Consider the following 22,323-nt stretch of genomic DNA (forward strand, 5'->3'; position numbering starts at 1 on the left):
ATATAATCCATGGAGCTCTTTTGACATCAGGATTGTGCAGAGCTCTTTCAGCAACTGAATCTGGCTGTGGAAAGAAGACTGGCAATTCCACTGACTGATTGATGGGAAATTATCAAACCACTTTGGGTAGGAATTTTGGATTTGTCTTAAGTACTATTTTTGTGTTTGTGATTTTGGAAGAAAGGTTCTTCTAAAAAGAATGCTTGAATTTCACTAACTCTCCTTAAGGAAGTAATTGCTACCAGGAAAGCAACTTTCCATGAGAGAAATTGAAGAGCGCAAGAATGCATGGGTTCAAATGGTGGACCCATAAGCCTTGTGAGCACAATGTTACGATTCCAGACAGGAGCAGGTGGAGCTCTAGGTGGAATAACTCTTTTAAGGCCTTCCATAAAAGCTTTTATGACCGGAATTCTAAACAGAGAAGTATGCTGTCTGTTTTGGAGGTAGGCTGATATTGCTGTTAAATGAATTTTAATAGATGAATATGCAAGATTTGCTTTTTGTAAGTAAAGCAAATAACATAGAATATCCTGCACTGATGCTTTAAGTGGATCAATGTTTTTGGGTTGACAGTAATATACAAAATGTTTCCATTTAGCTGCATAGCACTGCCTGGTTGTAGGTTTACAAGCTTCCTTTAGAATGTCCATACACTCTGATGGAAGCTGAAGATATCCAAACTCTATGACCTCAGGAGCCAAATCGCCAGGTTGGGCATTCTGGGATTGGTATGCCTGATTTGACCTTTGTTTTGAGTCAATAGGTCTGGCCTGTTTGTGAGCTTGTGATGTGGTACTTCAGATAGATCCAATAGTGTTGTGTACCAGTGTTGACGTGCCCGCATGGGAGCTATGAGTGTCATAGTGAAGGAAGTGTGGCGGATCGTGTTGACCTGAAATGGAATTAGTGGGAGGGGGGAAACGTAAGCAAATATCCCTGATCAATTGATACATAAAGCAGTGCCCTTGGATGGAGAGTGTGGGTACTTAGATGCGAAGATTGGGCATTTTGCATTTTTGCTTGCTGCAAAAAGGTCTATCTTTGGTGTTCCCCACATGTGAAAGTACTGTTGAATTACTTGTGGGTGAATCTCCCATTCGTGTATTTGTTGCTGCGTCCTGCCTAAGAGGTCCGCTAGTTGGTGGTGTATCCCTGGGATATAGTCTGCTAGTAGGTGATTGTGAATTGCCCACTTCCAAATTGTCTGTGCTAGAAGGGACAATTAGGATGAGTATGCCCCCCTCCAGCCCCTGTTTTTGCGGATAATACATTGTTGTCATGTTGTCAGTCCTTATTAACACTGTCTTGTGTGTGATCTGTGGCTGGAACGCTTTGAGTGCTAAGAACACTGCTAGCAATTCCAAGTGGTTTACGTGATAAGTCTGCTGGTATGTTCTATTCTCCCTGTATAGTAAGATTGTTGAGATGGGCTTCTCAACCTGTCATTGGTGCATCTGTGGAACAGGGTCCTGAAATAGCCTCCCTTTTGTTATGTTGGTGTGATTCCACCATTTCAGAGAGTTGTAAGTTTGTCGGTTTAACCACACTAAATCGTGAATTTGAACCTGTGCTTTAGACCATTGCTGTGGAAGACACTGTTGTAGGGGTCTCATGTTCAGACGAGTATTGGGCACTATTGATATGCACGATGCCGTCATTCCCAATAGTTTCATAATAAAACTTACTGTGTAAGTTTGACTGTATTGGAGATATGAGACTGTGAAACGCTTGAATTCTTTGTGAGTTTGGGTAAGTTAATGCTGACCAAGTGTTCAGATCTGCTCCCAGATATGGTTGTATTTGCGCTGGCTGAAGGTGAGATTTCCAGTAATTGATTGTGAACCCTAGACGGTGTAGAGTATCGACTGTGTATTGTGTGTGTCGTTGACAGATTTGAATGGTGCTGGCTTTTATGAGCCAGTCGTCCAGATAGGGAAAGACATGTATATATTGTCTTCTGAGGTATGCTGCAACCACTGCTAGGCATTTGGTAAATACCATTGGTGCTGTTGATACACCAAAGGGTAGCACTTTGAAATGGTAGTGCTTACCTGCTATTACAAACCTTAAGTATTTGTGGTGTGCTGGATGTATGGGAATATGGAAGTAAGTATCTTTTTGATCTAATGCTGTCATGTAGTCCGGTTTTTGTAGTAAATGAATGACATCCTGAAGAAAGACCATGTGGAAATGCTCTGAGAGAATGTATTGACTGAGGGGTCTGAGATTGAGGATTGGTCTGAGACTGCCATCTTTCTTTGGTACGAGAAAGTATAGAGAATATACTCCTGTCCCTTGTTGAGTTATAGGTACTACCTCTATTGCATTTGAGTAGAAGTGATTGTATCTCTTGTTTTAGCAGAGCGAGGTGTTCTGAAGAAAGCCTGTGTGAGCGAGGGGGAATATTTGATGGAGTGGAGATGAGTTCTAGGCAATAACCATTATGGATAATTGACAGTACCCATTGATCTGATGTAATGTTGTGCCAATGATGGTAGAAATGTTGCAGTCTTCCTCCCACAGAAGATGTGTGCTGTGTGGGGATCCTGAGAAAGTCACTGCTTTGACGAGGTGGAGGCGCCTCTTGTGGCAGTGGATTTCACCCTACCTCTAAAATTGTGTACTCTATAGGAACCTTTGAAAGGCCCTCTAGAATAATATTGTTGTCCCTGCTTTTGTTGGGACGTAGAGGCCTGTGATGTTTGGGGTTTAAAACCCCCTCTGTAGTGGGGCCTGCAAAAAGTACCCCGAACAGGTGTTGCATAAAGAGCACCCATGGCCTTAGGTGTGTCCAAGTTTTTAATTTTTCTATGGTGGTATCCACCTCTGGTCCAAATAACTGCTGTTTGTTAAACGGCATATTAAGGACTGCTTGCTGTATCTCAGGTTAGAATCCTGAGGATCGCAACCAAGCATGCCTCCTGATTATTACGCTAGTGTTTATACTTCTAGCTGCGGTGTCTGCTGCATCTAGGGCTGATCTAATCTGGTTGTTGGCGATAGCCTGTCCTTCTGCGACTACCTGTTGTGCCCTTTTTTGGTGTTCTGGTGGGAGATATTGCAGGAACTCCTGCATCTCATCCCAATGGGCCCTATCGTACCTGGCTTAAAGAGCTGGGAAGTTGGCAACTCTCCATTGATTTGCAGCTTGAGTTGCCACTCTTTTGCCTGCTGCATCAAATTTCTGGCTTCCCTTATCCGGGGGGGATGTCTTCATGGAGCGTATAAATCGGCACGCCTCACAGGTTTCTTCTTTGTGATCGGGAGAGAGGCAGAGGTTGCACACCGAGTGTTGGTCGGAGTAGGGGAACTTTGCGTGGCGTTTAATCGATCCTGACGATACAATCGGATCGAGTGTAGTTAGAAAAACGCATTTGAAAACAATACAGATGTTCAAAGGAGAGATCGAGAAGTTCAGATAGTACTGAACAGAGGTCTACTGGAGCGAGAGGGAACACGTCTGAACCAGACAGCAGAAAGAAAACAATCTAACAAAGGACTCAATGCCCATGTGCACTATTGCTGACAGGAGGAGTCACTCTTATCCCCTTCGCTGCCAGGCCTTTTCCCCCTCCTGTGCCGAGCCTTTTTTTGCCTATTTGGGGCAGTTCGCGCTTAGGCCCTCATAACTTTTTGTTCACATAAGCTACCCACGCCAAATTTGCGTCTTTTTTTTTTTCCAACATCCTAGGGATTCTAGAGGTACCCAGACTTTGTGGCTTCCCCTGAAGGAGACCAAGAAATTAGCCAAAATACAGTGAAAATTGTGTTTTTTTCAAACAAATGGGAAAACAGGGCTGCAGAAGGAAGCTCGTGGTTTTTTCCCTGACAATGACATCAACAAAGGGTTTGCGGTGGCAAGATCACCATCTTCCCAGCTTTCATGAACAGGCAGATTTGAATTGGAAAACCCAATTTTTCAATACAATTTGACATTTTACTGGGGCATACCCCATTTTTACTATTTTTTTTGCTTTCAGCCTCCTTCCTGTTAGTGACCAAAATGGGTGAGAAACCAATGCTGGATCCCAGAAAGCTACACATTTCTGAAAAGTAGACAAAATTCTGAATTCAGCAAGGGGTCATTTGTGTAGATCCTACAAGTGTTTCCTACAGAAAATAACAGCTGAAATAAATAAAAAATTGAAATTGAAGTGAATAAAACAGCCCTTTTTCTCCACGTTGTACTCTGTAACTTTTTCCTGCGATGTCAGATTCTTGAAAGCAATATACCATTACGACAGCTTGACTCTTCTGGTTGCTGGGATATATAGGGCTTGTAGATTCATCGAGAACTCTAGGTACCCACAGCCAATAAATGAGCTGCACCTTACAATCGTTTTTTATTCTATACCGGGTATACAGATATAAAAAGTGAAAAATAGGTATCAAGAAAACCTTTGTATTTCCAAAATGGCCACAAGATAAGGTGTTGAGAAGCAGTGGTTATTTGCACATCTCTGAATTCCGGTGTGCCCATACTAGCATGTGAATTACAGGGCATTTCTCAAATAGACGTCTTTTTTACACATTGGAAGGAAAAAATGTAGAGAAAGACAAGGGGCAATAACACTTGTTTTGCTATTCTGTGTTCCCCCAAGTCTCCCGATAAAAATGGTACCTCACTTGTGTGGGTAGGCCTAGCGCCCACGAAAAGAAATGGCCCAAAACACAACGTGGACACATCACATTTTTTCACAGAAAACAGAGGTGTTTTTTTACAAAGTGCCTACCTGTGGATTTTGGCCTCTAGCTCAGCCGGCACCTGGGGAAACCAAGCAAACCAGCGCATTTTTTAAGACTAGACACCTAGGGGGAATCCAAGATGGGGTGACTTGTGGGACTCTGACCAGGTTCTGTTACCCAGAATCCTTTGCAAACCTCAAAATTAGGCCAAAAAACACTTTTTCCTCTCATTTCAGTGACAGAAAGTTCTGGAATCTTGAGAAGAGCCACAAATTTCCTTCTACCCAGCGTTCCCCCATGTCTCCCGATAAAAATGGTACCTCACTTGTGTAGGTAGGCCTAGCGCCCACAAGAGGAAATGGCCCAAAACACAACGTGGCCAAATCATATTTTTTCACAGAAAACAGAGGTGTTTTTTTACAAAGTGCCTACCTGTGGATTTTGGCCTCTAGCTCAGCCGGCACCTGGGGAAACCAAGCAAACCAGCGCATGTTTGAAAACGAGACACCTAAGGGAATCCAAGATTGGGTGACTTGTGGGGCTCTGACCAGGTTCTCCCAGAATCCTTAGCAAACCTCAAAATTTGACCAAAAAAACACTTTTTCCTCTCATTTCGGTGACAGAAAGTTCTGCAATCTGAGAGGAGCCACAAATTTCCTTCCACCCAGCATTCCCCCAAGTCTCCCGATAAAAGTGGTACCTCACTTGTGTGGGTAGGCCTAGCGCCCACGAAAGGAAATGCCCCAAAACACTATCTGGACACATCAAAATTATCAAATACAAAACTACCTGTTTTTGCAGGGGGGCACCTGCGTTTTTGGTCCTGGGCTCAGCAGCCTTCTAGGGAAACCTACCAAACCCAGACATTTCTGAAAACTAGACACCCGAGGGAGTCCAGTGAGGTGTGACTTGCGTAGATCCCACAATGTTTTCTTACCCAGAATCCTCAGCAAACCTCAAATTTAGCTAAAAAAAATCACATTTTTCCCACATTTCTGTGTGGGATCACCGCACTGGGACACATTTCATACCACCCAATGTTCCACTCAGTCTCCTGGTAAAAATGATACCTCATTTGTATAGGTGGGCCAAGTGCTTGTGAAAGGGAAGAGCCAAAAACATGTCGATATTGAGGGGGAACAAAGGGGGCCCAAAAGGGCAGTTTGCAAAAAAACATTTTTAGACTGGCAAGTGGAGCAGAATTTTTATCGGTATAGATGAGACAATGCTGGGTGGTAGGAATTTTGTGGATTCCTCCAGATTCCGGAAGATTCCATCACAAAAACGTGGGAAAAATGTGTGATTCCCAGCAAAGCTGGAGATTTGCAGGGGATTGTGGGTACAAAAATGGTGCAGGTGCATGTGAAACACATGACCCTGGAATCACCCAGATGTTTAGTTTTCAGATGTGTCTAGGTCTTGTGGATTTTTCTACATGGCAGCGTCCCAAAGTCCAGAAAGTGCAGCCCTCACCATTCCAAGTGAGACGATTTTGAGAGTAAACCAAGTTCTCATGGCCCAAATGTAAAACTAAAACCCAAAATAATCAAATGTCTTCTTGCTTGCTGTGGGATAAGATGTTTTAGAGTGCGGGGGAGAGCTGAAAGACTGTCAACCCCTTCAGTTGAGGCGGGGGCGTAACCAGGCCCATACTGGTTGGTAGCCACCACCCCAATATTTATTGTTGTTTTTAAATTCCCTGGCATCTAGTAGACTTTCGGTCCCCCCCCCGCCTGGGGTGTGGATCAGGGGTAATTGCCCCATCTGCCCACTGGTGGGCAGAACAACTTTGGCCCCATTTATTTGGGGCGGGGGTATGGCCATATCCACACCCTCTTATTTTTGAAACAAGAACTTCCCTGGCCTCTGGTGGGCTTTCTGCCCCCCCCCCCCCTTGGGGGCAGATGGGCTTTCCAAAAATAGGCCCATCTTCCCCCAACGGGGGGCAGATATGGCCAACAGTAATGTGCCCCCATGGGGAGCGACCCTTACCCAAGGGGCTGCCCCCCTAAAGAAAACACATGCATACACACACACCAATCCCTGGTGCCTAAGTGGTTTCTGCCCCCATGGGGGCAGATTGGCCTAACAAAAATCGGCCGATCTGCCCCCAATGGAGGCAGAAATGGTCTAAATACAATTTGCTCCCCAGGGGAGCGACCCTTGCATAATGGGTCGATTCCCATCTCAAAAAAAAAAAAAAAAAAAACACAAGTAAAAAATGTTCCCTCGCGCCTAGAGGTTTCTGCCCCCCCCCCCCCCGGGGCCAGATCGGCCTAACAACAATAGGCCGATCTGCGCCCAGGGGGGGCAGAAATGGCCTAAAATAAATTCCCCCCCCCCCCCCCCCCCCGGGAGTGACCCTTGCCTACGGGGTCGCTCCCCTTGCTTGACATTGGCGCAAAAAACAAAATCCCCGGTGCCTAGTGGTTTCTGACCCCCTTCGGGGCAGATTGACCTAAAATCGGCCGATCTGCCACCAAAGGGGGCAGAAATGGCCTAAATACAATTTGCCCCTCCAGGTGAGCGACCTTTGCCTAAGGGGTCACTCCCCATCTGTAAAACAACAACAGCAAAACAAAATCCCTGGTGCCTAGTGGTTTCTGCCCCCCTTGGGGGCAGATCGGCCTAATTAAAATAGACTGATCTGCCCCCATGGCCTAAAGTAAATTTGCCCCCCAGGGGAGCGACCCTGGGGTCGCCTAAGGGGTCGCTCCCCTTTCACACAAAAAAAAAACTCCCTGGGGTCTAGTGGTTTCTGTTCCCCTTGGGGGCATATTGGCCTCATAAAAATAGGCCAATCTGCCCCCAAGCGGGGCAGAAATGGCCAAAATATGATTTGCCCCCTAGGGGAGCGACCCTTGCCTAAGGGGTCGCTCCCCACCTCTAAAAAAAAAAAAATTATCCCTGGTGCCTAGAGGTTTCTGCCCCCATGGGGCAGATTGGCCTAACAAAAATCGGCCGATCTGCCCCCAATGGAGGCAGAAATGGTCTAAATACAATTTGCTCCCCAGGGGAGCGACCCTTGCCTAATGGGTCACTTCCCATCTCTAAAAAAAAAAAAAAAAAAAAAAAAAACACAAGTAAAAAATGTTCCCTCGCGCCTAGAGGTTTCTGCCACCCCCCCCCCCCGGGGCCAGATCGGCCTAATAACAATAGGCTGATCTGCGCCCAGGGGGGGCAGAAAGGGCCTAAAATAAATTCCCCCCCCCCCCCCCCCGGAGTGACCCTTGCCTACGGGGTCGCTCCCCTTGCCTACGGGGTCGCTCCCCTTGCTTGACATTGGCGCAAAAAACAAAATCCCCGGTGCCTAGTGGTTTCTGACCCCCTTCGGGGCAGATTGACCTAAAATCGGCCGATCTGCCCCCAAAGGGGGCAGAAATGGCCTAAATACAATTTGCCCCTCCAGGTGAGCGACCCTTGCCTAAGGGGTCACTCCCCATCTGTAAAACAACAACAGCAAAAAAAAATCCCTGGTGCCTAGTGGTTTCTGCCCCCCTTGGGGGCAGATCGGCCTAATTAAAATAGGCTGATCTGCCCCCATGGCCTAAAGTAAATTTGCCCCCCAGGGGAGCGACCCTGGGGTCGCCTAAGGGGTCGCTCCCCTTTCACACAAAAAAAAAAAACTCCCTGGGGTCTAGTGGTTTCTGTTCCCCTTGGGGGCATATTGGCCTCATAAAAATAGGCCAATCTGCCCCCAAGCGGGGCAGAAATGGCCTAAATATGATTTGCCCCCTAGGGGAGCGACCCTTGCCTAAGGGGTCGCTCCCCACCTCTAAAAAAAAAAAAAATTATCCCTGGTGCCTAGAGGTTTCTGCCCCCATGGGGCAGATTGGCCTAACAAAAATCGGCCGATCTGCCCCCAATGGAGGCAGAAATGGTCTAAATACAATTTGCTCCCCAGGGGAGCGACCCTTGCCTAATGGGTCGCTTCCCATCTCTAAAAAAAAAAAAAAAACCACACAAATAAAAAAAATTCCCTCGCGCCTAGAGGTTTCTGCCCCCCCCCCTGGGGCCAGATCGGCCTAATAACAATAGGCCGATCTGCCCCCAGGGGGGGCAGAAATGGCCTAAAATAAATTCCCCCCCCCCCCGGAGTGACCCTTGCCTACGGGGTCGCTCCCCTTGCTTGACATTGGCGCAAAAAACAAAATCCCTGGTGACTAGTGGTTTCTGCCCCCCTTCGGGGCAGATTGACCTAAAATCGGCCGATCTGCCCCCAAAGGGGGCAGAAATGGCCTAAATACAATTTGCCCCTCCAGGGGAGCGACCCTTGCCTAAGGGGTCACTCCCCATCTGTAAAACAACAACAGCAAAAAGAAATCCCTGGTGCCTAGTGGTTTCTGCCCCCCTTGGGGGCAGATCGGCCTAATTAAAATAGGCTGATCTGCCCCCCATGGCCTAAAATAAATTTGCCCCCCAGGGGAGCGACCCTGGGGTCGCCTAAGGGGTCGCTCCCCTTTCACAAAAAAAAAAAAAAACTCCCTGGGGTCTAGTGGTTTCTGTCCCCCTTGGGGGCATATTGGCCTCATAAAAATAGGCCAATCTGCCCCCAAGCGGGGCAGAAATGGCCTAAATATGATTTGCCCCCTAGGGGAGCGACCCTTGCCTAAGGGGTCACTCCCCACCTCTAAAAAAAAAAAAAAATATATATCCCTGGTGCCTAGAGGTTTCTACCCCCAGGTGGGGCAGAAAAGGCCTTAAAAAAATGCCCCCCCTCCCCCAGGAGCGACCCTTGCCCAAGGGGTCGCTCCCCTCATGCCAGTATCCTTTTGTAAAAGAAATCCCTGGTGTCTAGTGGGCATTTCAAAAGCCGGATTGCTTTACAATCCGGCTTTTGAAATGCTCAGAGAGACTTCAAAGGGAAGGAAATTCCTTTCCTTCCCTTTAAAGCCTCTCCGGCCTCTCCACGTGATCGGAAGAGAAATGCAAAGCATTTCTCTTCCGATCACGCTGGAAGCTGAGCTTCCAGCGCGATGGGAGGAGGCCTCTGTGAAAGTCAGCGCACGATCACGCGCAGACGTCACAGGGGGGATGTGGGAGGTCGGGGGTGGAAGGGGAAGGGCTTCCCCTTCCATCCCTGCCTTGGGGGGGGTCAGGGCACTGTGCCTCAGGACGTAACCATTACCTCCTGGGCACAGAAGGGGTTAACTTGAGACTCAAAAAGGGGGGAGTCTTTCCTTTGTGCCTTTTTCACTGCTTTATCTCTATTTTTCAGACTCTTTTTCCTTTGCTATGAGTCTTTTTGCCTTTTTTCTCCTTTTCTTGCGGTTTTTGGCTTCTCTGAAGCCGTTTTCTCTCTTCCCTTTCCCGCAGCTGCGTCCCCTGAGGCCCCGCCCCCCTCGCGCTCCCATTCGCCCAACCGCTCCCGCCTCCCAGCTGCTCCTCCCTCCCACCTCCCCTTCTTAATGGTGGCCGGAGGCGCACCAGAGGCAAGCCCGTCTGCGCCCATCCGCACCTGGACAGCGCCCAGCGCCAGATCCCCTGGCCCCTGCACCAGATCCCCTGGCCCCTGCACCCCTCCACGCCGCCCGACGCTGCTACAATGCCAGCGACCTCCTCGCCCTCAACACAGGCCACTCTGCCACCTGCCTCCAAGCCACCCCGAAGATCACCCACGGACCCTTCTCCTGCCAGAACTGCAGCTTCTCCTGCCCCCAAACCGCCAAACATCACACCAGAACCAAACACAACCACCTCAGTTGCATCCTCCTCAACACCCGGTCCGTCCACAAGCACGCCGTCGAACTCTGGGACCTACTCACCTTATCTTCCCCAGACGTCGCCTTCCTCACCGAAACTTGGATGAACCCCTCCTCGGAACCCAACATCGCCATAACCATCCCTGATGGCTATAAGATCACTCGCAGAGACCGCACCAACAGACCGGGAGGAGGGATCGCCATAGTCCACAAGAACACCGTCAGAACCTCGACCAACACCAATGACGCCACCGAACACTTACATTTCCAGATTCACATCAACGCCAACACCAACCTCAGAGGAACCCTTGTCTACAGACCACCTGGCCCCCCGCCACAGTTCAGTGACTCCATTGCCGACTTAATCAGCACCCACGCCCTTGCCTCTACAGACTACATCCTCCTTGGCGACCTGAATTTTCACCTCGAGAACGCCAACGACAGCAACTCCACCGCCTTGATCGAAAACATAGCCAGCCTCAGACTCAAACAACTTGTCACAACGCCCACCCACTCCGCCGGCCACACGCTCAACCCAGCAGCCACGTCACCTTCAGCCATACCACCGAACTCCACTTGCCCGACCACTGCTGCGTCCACTACACCTTCCAGAAACCCACCACACATCACCACCCACAACAGATCCCCCGCCGCAGCTGGAACAAGATCACTGAAGACCAGCTGATCTCCACCCTCGCCAGTGTCCCGCCGCACATCACCACTGACCCCAACACAGCCGCCCTCAACCTCAGACAATGGATAGATGACTGTGCCAAAACCCTCGCCCCAATCAGGAAACCGTCCAACAACCGCACCAGCACTAAGGCCATCTGGTTCACCCCCGACCTTCAGGCCTCCAAGCGGGAGTGCCGAAAAATCGAGAAGAAGTGGCGCCACGAACAAACAGAGAGCAACCACACAGCCCTCAAGACAGCCATCCGCAAGCACCACCAGCTGATCCGGACCACCAAGAGATCCTTCTACAAGGATCACATCGACAACAATGCTAACAACAGCAAAGAGCTCCTCAACATAGTCAAGGAACTCGCCAACCCCAGGTCCTGCTCCATCGACCCTCCCCCTCCCTTGCAAGAACTCTGCGACTCCCTCTCCACCTACTTCCACCGCAAGATCACAGACATTCACGAAAGCTTCAACACCTCGACCGCCACAACCACCACAGCCACCACAAACCCCAACGCACCCAGCCACACCAACCTCCTGCTCTCCTGGACCCACATCAACAACGAGGACACCATCAAAACCAGGAGCACCATCCACTCCGGATCACCCTCCAGCCCCTGCTCCCACTATGTCTTCAACAAAGCCAGCCCCGTCATCACTCCCAACTCCGTATGATCGTCAACAGTTCCTTCGAGACCGCCACCTTCCCGCAGAGTTGGAAGCACGCCGAAGTCAACGCCCTGCTAAAGAAACTCAAAGCGGACCCCGAAGATCTCAAAAACTACCGGCCCATCTCCCTCCTCCCGTTCCCGGCGAAGGTCATCGAGAAGATCCTCAACAACCAACTGCCCTCTTCCTGGAAGACAACAACACGCTGGACACCTCTCAATCCGGATTCCATAGGAACCACAGCACTGAGACTTCCCTCATCGCTGCAACCGACGACATCCAGACCATACTCGACAAATTCAAAACTGCGGCCCTCATCCTCCTACACCTCTCGACTGCCTTCAACACGTCTGTCACCACACCCTCCGCACACGCCTCCACGACGCAGGGATCTGGAGTGGATCACATCCTTCCTCTACGGCAGAACCCAGAGATTCCGCCTCCCTCCCTTCCTCTCTGAAGCTCCCAAGACCATCTGCGGCGTTTCCCCAAGGATTCTCGCTCAGCCCAACCCTTTTTAACATCTACATGGCACCGCTCGTGAACATCGTCCGATCCCACAACCTCAACATCATCTCCTAAGCAGACGACACCCAGCTGATCTTCTCACTCACCAAGGACCCCGCTACCGCAAAAACCAACCTCCACGACGGAATAAAGGCCATCGCCAACTGGATGGAGAGGAGCCGCCTAGAACTGAACTCCGACAAGACGGAGATCCTCATCCTGGGCTCCAACCGCTCTGCCTGGGACGAGTCCTGGTGGCCAGCCACCCTAGGAACCGCACCAACGGCCACCAACCACGCACGCAACTTAGGTTTCATCCTAGACTCAGCGCTCACCACGACCCAGCAAGTCAACGCTGTCTCATCTTCCTGCTTCAACACCCTCCGTATGATCCGCAAGATCTTCAGATGGATCCCCACCAAAACCAGAAGGACGGTCACCCACGCCCTCGTCAGCAGCAGACTGGACTACAGCAACACCGCGTTGACCACGGCCAAGCTCCAGAAAAAACTGCAGCGTATACAGAACGCCTCCGCACGCCTCATCCTCGACATCCCACGCCGCAACCACATTTCAGCCCACCTGAGAGACCTACACTGGCTCCCCGTCAACAATAGGATCTCCTTTAAACTCCTCATCCACACTCACAAAGCGCTCCACAACGCTGGCCCTGCCTACCTCAACAAGCGACTCACCTTCCACACTCCCAACTGTCAACTCCGCTCCGCCAACCTCGCTCTCGCCACCGTCCCTCGCATCCACCGAACCACAGCCGGCGGCAGATCTTTCTCCTATCTCACCGCCAAGACCTGGAACTCCCTCCCCGTCCACCTATGACAGCAGTAGCACCCCCCCCCCCGCTTCAGCACCTTGAGACCCTAGCGGGTGAGTAGCACCCTCTACAAATGATTGATTGATTGATTGATGGTAATTAGTTGTCCCACAGGAGGTCGGAGCTTGAGAATGATGAACCACTGTCATTACAAAGAATATCTTTTGATGAAAACCACTACAAAAAAATCTCAAGAACAATATTTAATTAACATTAGGCACTATAAAAAACTGCTGTAACATTATTTTATGATTTAACACTTACCCCACCTCAAAAGCATAACCCTAATCTTGATCCTTAAACAGTCTGGCACAAAACCAGATCTCAACACAGCTTTTTTTGTGTTGTGAAGAAGCTCCAGTGATATTTCTAAGTGAAGCATTTCTTGTGCACAGCGATCCGATATTCAGTGACCTAGGCATTTTTTTCTGAGTTAATATAAGGTTTTATTCGCTCAGTGACGTTTTATAAATGTGCCCCTGTTCTTTGGCAACCTCTGCATGTGAACTAATTGACTCAAGAATCTAAGCTTTGGATGGTGGTTCTGTCCTGAGGAGACCCACTTGATTTATAGTTTGGTTTGAAACGTCAGCACTAGCTCAGAGACTGTCCTTCAAAGAATGAATTGGAAACACCAAGCAATCTCAGAATTAACTTGAAACTTTATGCAACGGGGGGTCATCCTGATATGTGTATCATGTTTTATTGTTCAAACCACTTGCAACTATAAGCTCTGCACTGACTGCGCTTTAGTATATTGTTAAACCAACAAACGGGATAACAAGAATACAATTTTGCACTTTGACAGGTCTTGTTTGTTTGGCTTTATAAGAAATGAATGTGTTAAATACAGTTGCTTACGTAATGAGTAAATATGTACAGAAAGGCGACCCACATAACTTTTCTATTAATTCTTACGCTACACCCTGGCTCCGGATTCAGGCACAAAAGCTTGTCCTGTGTGATTTACTACATTGGAACACTATACATCGCTTCTCCAAAACAAACATACCAATAATACTTTTACACCCACTGTTTTAAAAAAAAAAAGTATACACTGAATCCAAATAGAGACACTAAACATCATATGTTAAAGGAAAAAACGGGTATGTACACTGCATAACAATTTGAATTATATGGGATACCCATGTTCCATGAGGGTATTTTTAAAATGTTTGCAAGAATCTAAATGCTATGTGTATGTTATAAATAAGGCAAAGGAAATTCTAGCAGCCCTAAATACATAAAAAAAGAGATCTAATCTATCGTATATTCTAAAGTTAGTCCCTCGTGTTCATCACAAACATTTATACATTCTCAATATATTTTAGATCAGCTCTCCGATTTTTTGGAGGACAAAATTATCAAACTATGTGACAGACTGGTGCAACCAAATGCTTCAGATACAACAAGCCTCATGATAGTTCAAAGTCAGAAGGAGTTTAATGATGGTGTGGAATACTCAAGTGATAAACCGCTTTTGACCAATTTCAAATCCGATGAATTTCAAATCTTTCAAAGAAAACGGCTATTCCATTTCCTGAAGCTAACCACTGGATCCTATTTAGCCAAGCATTTGGAAGGAAATGTCCGCTTCTTTGGCCAAGCCTTTTTTTGCCATATGTAACAAATTCTTGTCAGGTGCTGTAGTGCTTGCAGAAGGGATAGGGTTCTGGTGACTTCCGTGCTAACAAAGGCTGAATGTGCATCCAGGAGAGCTAAATTATTTCCGTCCAGTGTCTACTGCTATTTATACCAAAGATTCTGAAGAAACGTTAATAGGCAGATTTCTGGCTTTTTAGAACATCAACAGCTGTTAGACATTGTCAAGTCTGGCTTTCATCCTGGACATGGAATTGAAACTATGCTTGTCTTGAAACTGAATAAACTAAATGTTGGCAGGCGAGAGTCATTTTGTGGCCCCGATTTTACCCCATTTGTCTAAAGCATTCAACACTGTTTCAAGCTACTTTGGTTTCCAGCTTAGGAGAGGCGGGTATCAAAGGGTAAGCTCTAAACTGGTGTAAATGTTAAATGAACAATCAATGTCAAACAATATGCTCTACTTTTTCCAATCTAAATATAAAGCTTTGGGGCAGGCTTTCCCTCAATGGTCTGTTCTGATCCTGACTGTTTAATTTCTGTCTATGTCCCCTGGCATGGCTGATTAGATCTTGTAGAGAAAAATTTATGAATTATGAGGAAGATATGCAATTGATCATTTTTATAGATCAGACTGTACCTTACCCGCCGGACACCTTTTATAGTTTTATAAGGGATCATTCAGCCTGGTGATCCGTGAATACTCATCAGTTCAATGACAAAAACAACATTTTGCGTTGTCCTTAAAAATGCTTCCTTCTGATATTTGGTCAAGAAGTCTCTACTGTGGCATCTAATGGGAAATTTGGCTTCCAGGTAGAAGATCTGCCTCTAATAAGTCAGTTAAATCAGTTGTCATCCTCTTGCTTCTCCATACTGAGAGTGATACAAAAAACTTCTCCCTCTTCTTCCAGCTCATACACAACCTCTGGTAGTACAGTTGGCCATCTTAAGTGAAATGGTGTATTGTAATGCACTTTTTAAAAAAATTCTCCAGATGATGTTTTGAAGCGGTGTTATAGCATTCAAACTGCTGCTGCCAGATTAGTATTACAATGTCCACGCCATTCCTCTGCAGCTGAGGCCTTGGATATTCTGCAATGATTGTCTTTTTCAAAAAGGATAATGTTCAAAGCTTTGCAGAATGTGTATAAGGCCATTCATAAGCTAGGTCCACTGTATCTCTGGCAGAAGTTTGTGTGATACATATCTAGAGGCTCCCTGCAGTCTGCTGATGCAAAGCTCTTAGTTGTTCCAAAGATCCAACGTGAATGAGGTGGCAGTGCTTTTTCAGACTAGGCAGCCCATTTATGGATCACTCTTCCACTTTCGTTGTGCTTCAGACACAATTTGTTAGCATTCAGAATGACCCTTAAAAAATGGCTGTATACAGTCCAATTCCCTTGCTTGTAACAATGATGTTTTGCTACTATCAGTGCCAGGAATTCTGCATCGGCATTGGCAGCGCTCTATAACTTAATATAATAATTATAATATTATTTTGCTTCGATGTTCTATTTAACACTCTGCTTTCCCAATCCACACCTCTCATAACACAATACCACTGTAATTCCTACACATTATCAAACTAAAATGCTTCTCTAATGTCCCATTACCCATAATCCTCTTTTCCTAGAATGAAATTTCAAGATTTACGAAATTCAAATAAAGGTGGTTGGCAAAGCCTTCATTTGTTCCCTTTCTTTTCCAATCTTTCCAAGGGCAGGTTTTGCCCTGAACTGCTGTACAAATCTCCAGAAAATATAACTACCAAATGAGAAGAACAGTTCTAGGATGAAAGAATGGTGGAGTACGAGATGTTGGATAGTCAGCATCTCAGATACTTACAGATGCAACTCATCTTTAAGTGCTATGATCCCCTACTGGAAGATCTGCCAGAGGAATCCCCGCTGGAATACTAGGTACTATTGCCCCCACTGCATGCCCATGCCATCTCATTAGTGAATATCACACTACTGCCTCATAGTCTCCCTGACTTGCCCCTCTTAGGGACCTGGGAATCATAGAGGATGAGGCCTGCGGATACCCACGGGGGTGCCGATAAGGTCAGGTCTCCATCTGGTCCAACTTAAACTCTTCCATAGGGTGTACTTTATGAGGCAACGCCTACATAGACTGGGAAAATGCGACTCAGGCTTTTGCTTCAGAGGATACAGCCAGAGAGATACACTGCTCCACACACTGTTGGAATGCCCACTTTTACACTCATATTGGCAGCAGGTGAAGTCACAACTATCTGAGGTGGTGGAGATCCGTTTTAGGCTAACACCCCAGCTGGTGGCGTTGGGTGTATGGGGGGATATGCAACGTGGCCTTAGCGGTGGTGAGGAGAGACTTAGCTAGAAGGAGGGAAAGCCCAGTCCTATCAACGCTGAGGGAGTAGAAGTCGAAACTCAATTGCTGTAGGAGAGCGGAGAAACTGGTGTTCAGATCCAGGGCTTTCCCCAGAGGTGTGAACAAATCTGGAACCTTTGGCAGAATATGGAGGATGTGCTTGAAAGGCAACAACCTCTAGCAAGAGGTTCTTCGGCAAACACATTATGCTGATAGTCTGGATGGGGTGGATGGGTAGCCGTCCTAAGATGTCCGGGTAGTGTCCTCCCCATGTGGAGTCCAGGGGAACCGAACCCTTAGTCTGAGCAGAGATACTGGTTGGAAGTAACTGACAAGGTACTCAGAGTGTGATATGTTGTATTCTATACTGATGCAGTCTATCAGGTTTTGAGGAAGGGGTGGGATGGTTGGGCAAAGGGGAGTTAATGTCAACTGACTATAGGCAAGTCAATATCTATTCAATATTCCTGCTGTAAAGTGTGTTTTGTGTAGATAAATGTCAATAAACAAAAGTTATTAAAAAAAGAATTGTGAAGTAAGGATTGCATAAACAAGAGAAAGAAACTGGCCCAGTGAGTTACAAAATGAAGAACGTGATGAGGTGGTACTTGAACCAAGACATGGAGAAATGGTTGGAGAAAAATAAAAGCAATGAAAAAAGAAGCAGAAAAGGAAATTAGGCAGAGCAAGAAGGAAATAGAAAGCCGGGCAGAAGGGACATTCCAATTAACAGCTCTAGGGCACTACACATGAGAAGTCAGTGAAAACAAATGGGGAAAGGGGTAGCAAGGAAAATGGCCTACATGATTTACCTGCAGGGTGGTGGTTGGTTGCATAGCCCTGCAAAGGGTGGGGGGTACCATACGCCTGTCTGTGCAAAATATCTGTTTCGGGGTGAGAACTTCTGGACCCTCCATAGACCAAACTGTTGAGAGAGCAAAAGACATACCAAGTTAAATATTTCAAACATTTACTAAAACGTTTTGTCTAACAATCAGATTATTGTCTAGAGCAATCACAAACAATGGAGTTTTGTTTTCAAGATGTTAATAACACATCACCCCCCTCTTTACTTCCTGTGTGGAGCAATCTGGCATGTAATTAATGTTACATCCAAACCTCTACAATAACGTGTTGTAATGGCCTATAAACTTTGGCCACTACGGTCCAATCTGCACAAATCAGTCCACTAATTAGGTTTAGGTGACAATGGTTTTGCCAAATTTTTGGTGTGCTGTCACTTTACACCAAAAAAGATTTTTTGAGTGAATGGTGTATGTTAACATGGCAGTCTGAGGTAACTCCGTTGCAGAGCACAAGTCTTCACCCACCAAATGGTGCAATGCTTCATCACTGGGCTGTGTTCCTCGTTGGGTTGGTGCTGCAATGCCTGAAAGGCTCCACAAGGGGGCTGAGTTCTTTTTCCAAATAGCCACTAAACTGGATCACTCGGAACCAATATTACTGAAAAGTAGATTGGCCAGGAGATTAGAGAAAAATAAAAAGATAAAAATTAACTAAAGCCCCCTGGAGCGAATTCTCTATTTGCATAGAGCCCTTGTAAAGATTAATTCTCCTTCAGAGACTAAATGTTTTTAATGTTCCTAAAGATCAGAATAGGTCAACATCTTTCTTGCCTCATGTAGTCCCCTACAGGATCAGTGGCGATTCGCTAGGAGTGTTTGCCTAATCTATGCAAGGGGTTGTCTTTTTCTGTCTGTATGGGGTTGTCTTAGTCAGTATATATTTTTGATAGGTGGATTTCTTTCTCCCTTTCAGACCTGCATACAAATTTATTTTTCATTGAAAACCGGAGGACGTGTGCTGGACCAGTAATCCTCTCATTCCTTCTCTTTAAGTTATAGTATCACTTTATACTAACTTGAACCTTTAAGGGCAAAAGACATAACATAGCTGAAGATGACGATGAAAGGGACACCCGAACATAGTTTTCAATAAAGAAACATTTAATGGGCTGAAAAACCTAAGTATTTCTACTATTAATCTTTAATCAAAATGATACAAAATTTCTCCCTACCAAGTTCTGACTTAAGCTAATTATTACGATTAGCACTTTCAATTTCAAAACTAAAATTCTCAAACAAAACACTGGACACTGTTGTCACCATCAACTGGATTTCCAAAAAGCAGAAGCAAACGTTAGTAGATCTGGCTGTGGCAAGCTGGTGCAATGTTTTTTTATATATAATATATATATATACACACACACATATACATATATATATATATATATATTATTATTTTTTAAACAAAGCTACCACCTAAAAATTTCTGCCAAGTGCTTGCAATAAACAAATAAACATTTTAAATAAAACCTTTGCATACAATTTGAAAAAAAGATATACTTGGAGCAGGTATAGAAAACATCTCTAATTTTAATGACCATTACTGGAAAGTGTGATTCTTACTGGTGCAAAGAAAAGGTACTACTGGCTTTGAAGAACAAGCTACTTACCTTCAATGATGCTCTATCTAACTGAAGATTTCTCAAATTGTTAATATCCCCAGGTGCCAGACTGAATCTGGAAACTCAGTAAGCAGTGCTCAGAGCACCAGCAGGTGGCGCTATAAAGCTCCGCACCAATGTCGTTATTCGCCATGAGTGATAAGCAAAGCAGCCTATGAAAGTCAATCTCATCACAACAGGTGATTTGAATAAGGATGGCTGGTCTGGTAAAAGTAAAAAGGATGGAAGGGCCAACAAGTAACATCTAATAGTGCCCACTGCAAAGCCTTTGTGGGCCAAATCTGAAAAGAACAAGAAGTCCAACAATTTAGCCTGTTACAGGTCCATCAGGTGCACCAGGCACAAACTTATTCCAGCATACACAAATTTCGTGGAACGACACCTGGCTGCCAATATCACATCATTGACTTCAAAAAGAAGGTTAAAGGACGTTAACTGCTCCAGCTCAAACTCCATTCAGGGAGATGCAGATTGCATAGACCTGGGTGTAAGACCCTGCCCTGCTGCTGTGACAGAAGATCTTCCCCAAGGAGCAGGCTAGTACCTTCCTGGCCCAATTCAGAGCCACAAAGATGACTTGGAGCTGGTTGTTCCTGATCTTCTTCAGAACACAGGGCAAGAGAGACAGTAGCAGAAAGGTATACAGGAGTCATGTATTTCACTCTAGCTGGAGTGAGTCTCAGTGAGAGAGTGATTTCTTGGGAACTCCAGAGTGTAAAAGTGCTGGTACTGAGCGTTAACAGTAGTGAAGTGATCGAGCCAGGGTTCTGCCTGAAAAATTCCCTGTGCCACCTCTGGGTGTATATGCCATTTGTGATCTGTTAGAAACTGCTGGCTGAGTTCACCTGGACTGGCGTTCACAAGTCCCACTAGGTGGTGGAAGATAAGGAAAATGTCCTACCAGTTCCAGAGGCATACAGCCTCCTGGCATAGGGCCCCAGAACTCACCCCCACCTTTCTTGTTGCAGTGCCACATTGCAGTGGTGTTGTCAGTGAGAAACAGAAGCAGCCTGTTTTGATAGTTAGCAGTAAGCCTCCAGCAGATTAATGTGGAGGAAGGTCTCTGCCGGAGACCAAAGTCCTCTGATCTCCACCACTCCCAGATAACCTCCCAAGTCCAGCAGTGACACATCTGTTACCGCCATAAGTTCTGGGTAAGGTAGGGAGAGGTGTCTGCCGCTTGTACAGATGTGGTTGAGCAGCCACTACTACAGATCTTTTGCAATCTCCCCCAAAAATGCATGGAATCTGACTAGTTCCCCTAGTGCTGGACCCATTGTGACTTCAGATCCCACTTCAGAGCTTGCATTTCCCCAGGTGGCATAGTCGATGAGCAGGATGCAGACAACTATTACACCAAGAAACCTCAAAGCCATTCTCACTGAGACCCAGGACAGAGGCTGAAACATCTGGATCACAGCCCGAATGTCCTGGCCTAGTAGATCCAGAGGTAAGGGCACTGTAATCCTGGATGGCTCCCATGAAAGAAAGTCTCTGCAAAGCAGTCAGGTTTGACTTCAGCAGATTGATTTGTGAACACCCGTGAAGTAAGGAGGCTCGCCATCCTCTGGAGATGGACTATGACTGACTGTGGCGAGCCAGACTTCAACAACGTACTCATCAAGGTAACTGAAGACTAATACACGCGACCAATGAAGATGGGCAGGGACTATCACATTTGTGAACACCAGAAAGGCCATAGTAAGGCCAAAAGGTAGCACAGCAAACTGAAAATGCTTATAGCCCACCTTGAACCACAGGTAGCGTCTTAGGGCACAGAGGTCAAGGATATGGAAATTGGGATTCTGCAGGTCCAGCACCACCCTTTAGACTCCTGGATCCAGGGCAAATAGAACCTGGGTCAACGTGAACATCTTGAAATTGTCTTTAGCAAGAAGGCCTTGAGGGGGGTAAAGATTAAAAATAGGATGAAGGCCTCCGTCCTTCTTCAGCACAAGGAAGTAGTAGGAGTAACATTCAGCATCTACTGCTGAGATTGGTACGCTCTCTGTAGATCCTCTGGCGAAAACAGCCTGCTCCTCCTGACGCAAAACAGAGAGATGATTCTCTGAAAGCTGCTCTGGTATAAGTGGAAGGTATGGCAGGTCAAAAAGGAACGGCAGTGTGTAACCAAACTGAATTATTTTAAGACCCGATTTGTTAAAAGTGATGTTCTGCCACCCCTGAAAGAAGTGGCAGATTCTGCCTCCTACCGGGTGGCTATGTACCACTAAGTACTATAGAGTTTCTGAGGTTGGTACCAGAGGGGCAAAGACTGAGATGTGCGCTGTCCCTGGAGGCCTGGGAGCCGTCCGTTGGGACCCTGGCCTGACCTCAAAAGAGCTGAGAAGCTTGTTGTGCAGGTGGCGGAATATAGCACTGTCAAAACATCAAGCATATGCCTGAAAAGGGCCAAGTTCCCTTGCACATTAGTAGATTTGAGAGAAAAATCGAGAAACATCTCTTAAAAATGAAGAAAAGGAGTAGATTTCCAGATCTGCATCTGAAGGCGTGGAAAGAAAAGAATAGAAATGCGCAAGAGTGGCGCTTAGATGTGGCTCTGACATTCACTTCCAGAGTGGAATGCAGTCTATGCGGACCCCCACAATCCCACCTGCAGGCACGGAAGAGCACTGCTTTTTGAGTTTCCAGACCCAGTCCGGCACCTGAAGATATTCACAAGGTGAGGAATCTGCAGCTAGAAGTATCCATCAGAATTTCTGTAACCTGAAAAAATTATTAAAATATAAACCAGGAAACAAAGATAACCACAATATTAACATAGCAAAATGCTG

At 46.5% G+C, this 22,323-nt stretch overlaps 1 protein-coding gene across 1 annotated transcript in view; it reads right to left on the minus strand.

Annotated features, from left to right (window-relative positions):
• Positions 1-22,323, minus strand: part of PRR12 (proline rich 12) — a 420,401-nt gene that overhangs the window by 283,362 nt on the left and 114,716 nt on the right. Inside the window, exon 2 of the mRNA XM_069200974.1 lies at positions 17,853-17,965. Within this exon, the coding sequence (XP_069057075.1) occupies positions 17,853-17,965 (113 nt within the window). The remainder of the gene's footprint in view (positions 1-17,852; positions 17,966-22,323) is intronic.

This window comes from Pleurodeles waltl, chromosome 7, assembly GCF_031143425.1.
Source record: "Pleurodeles waltl isolate 20211129_DDA chromosome 7, aPleWal1.hap1.20221129, whole genome shotgun sequence".
In the NCBI taxonomy this organism is placed as follows: domain Eukaryota; kingdom Metazoa; phylum Chordata; class Amphibia; order Caudata; family Salamandridae; genus Pleurodeles; species Pleurodeles waltl.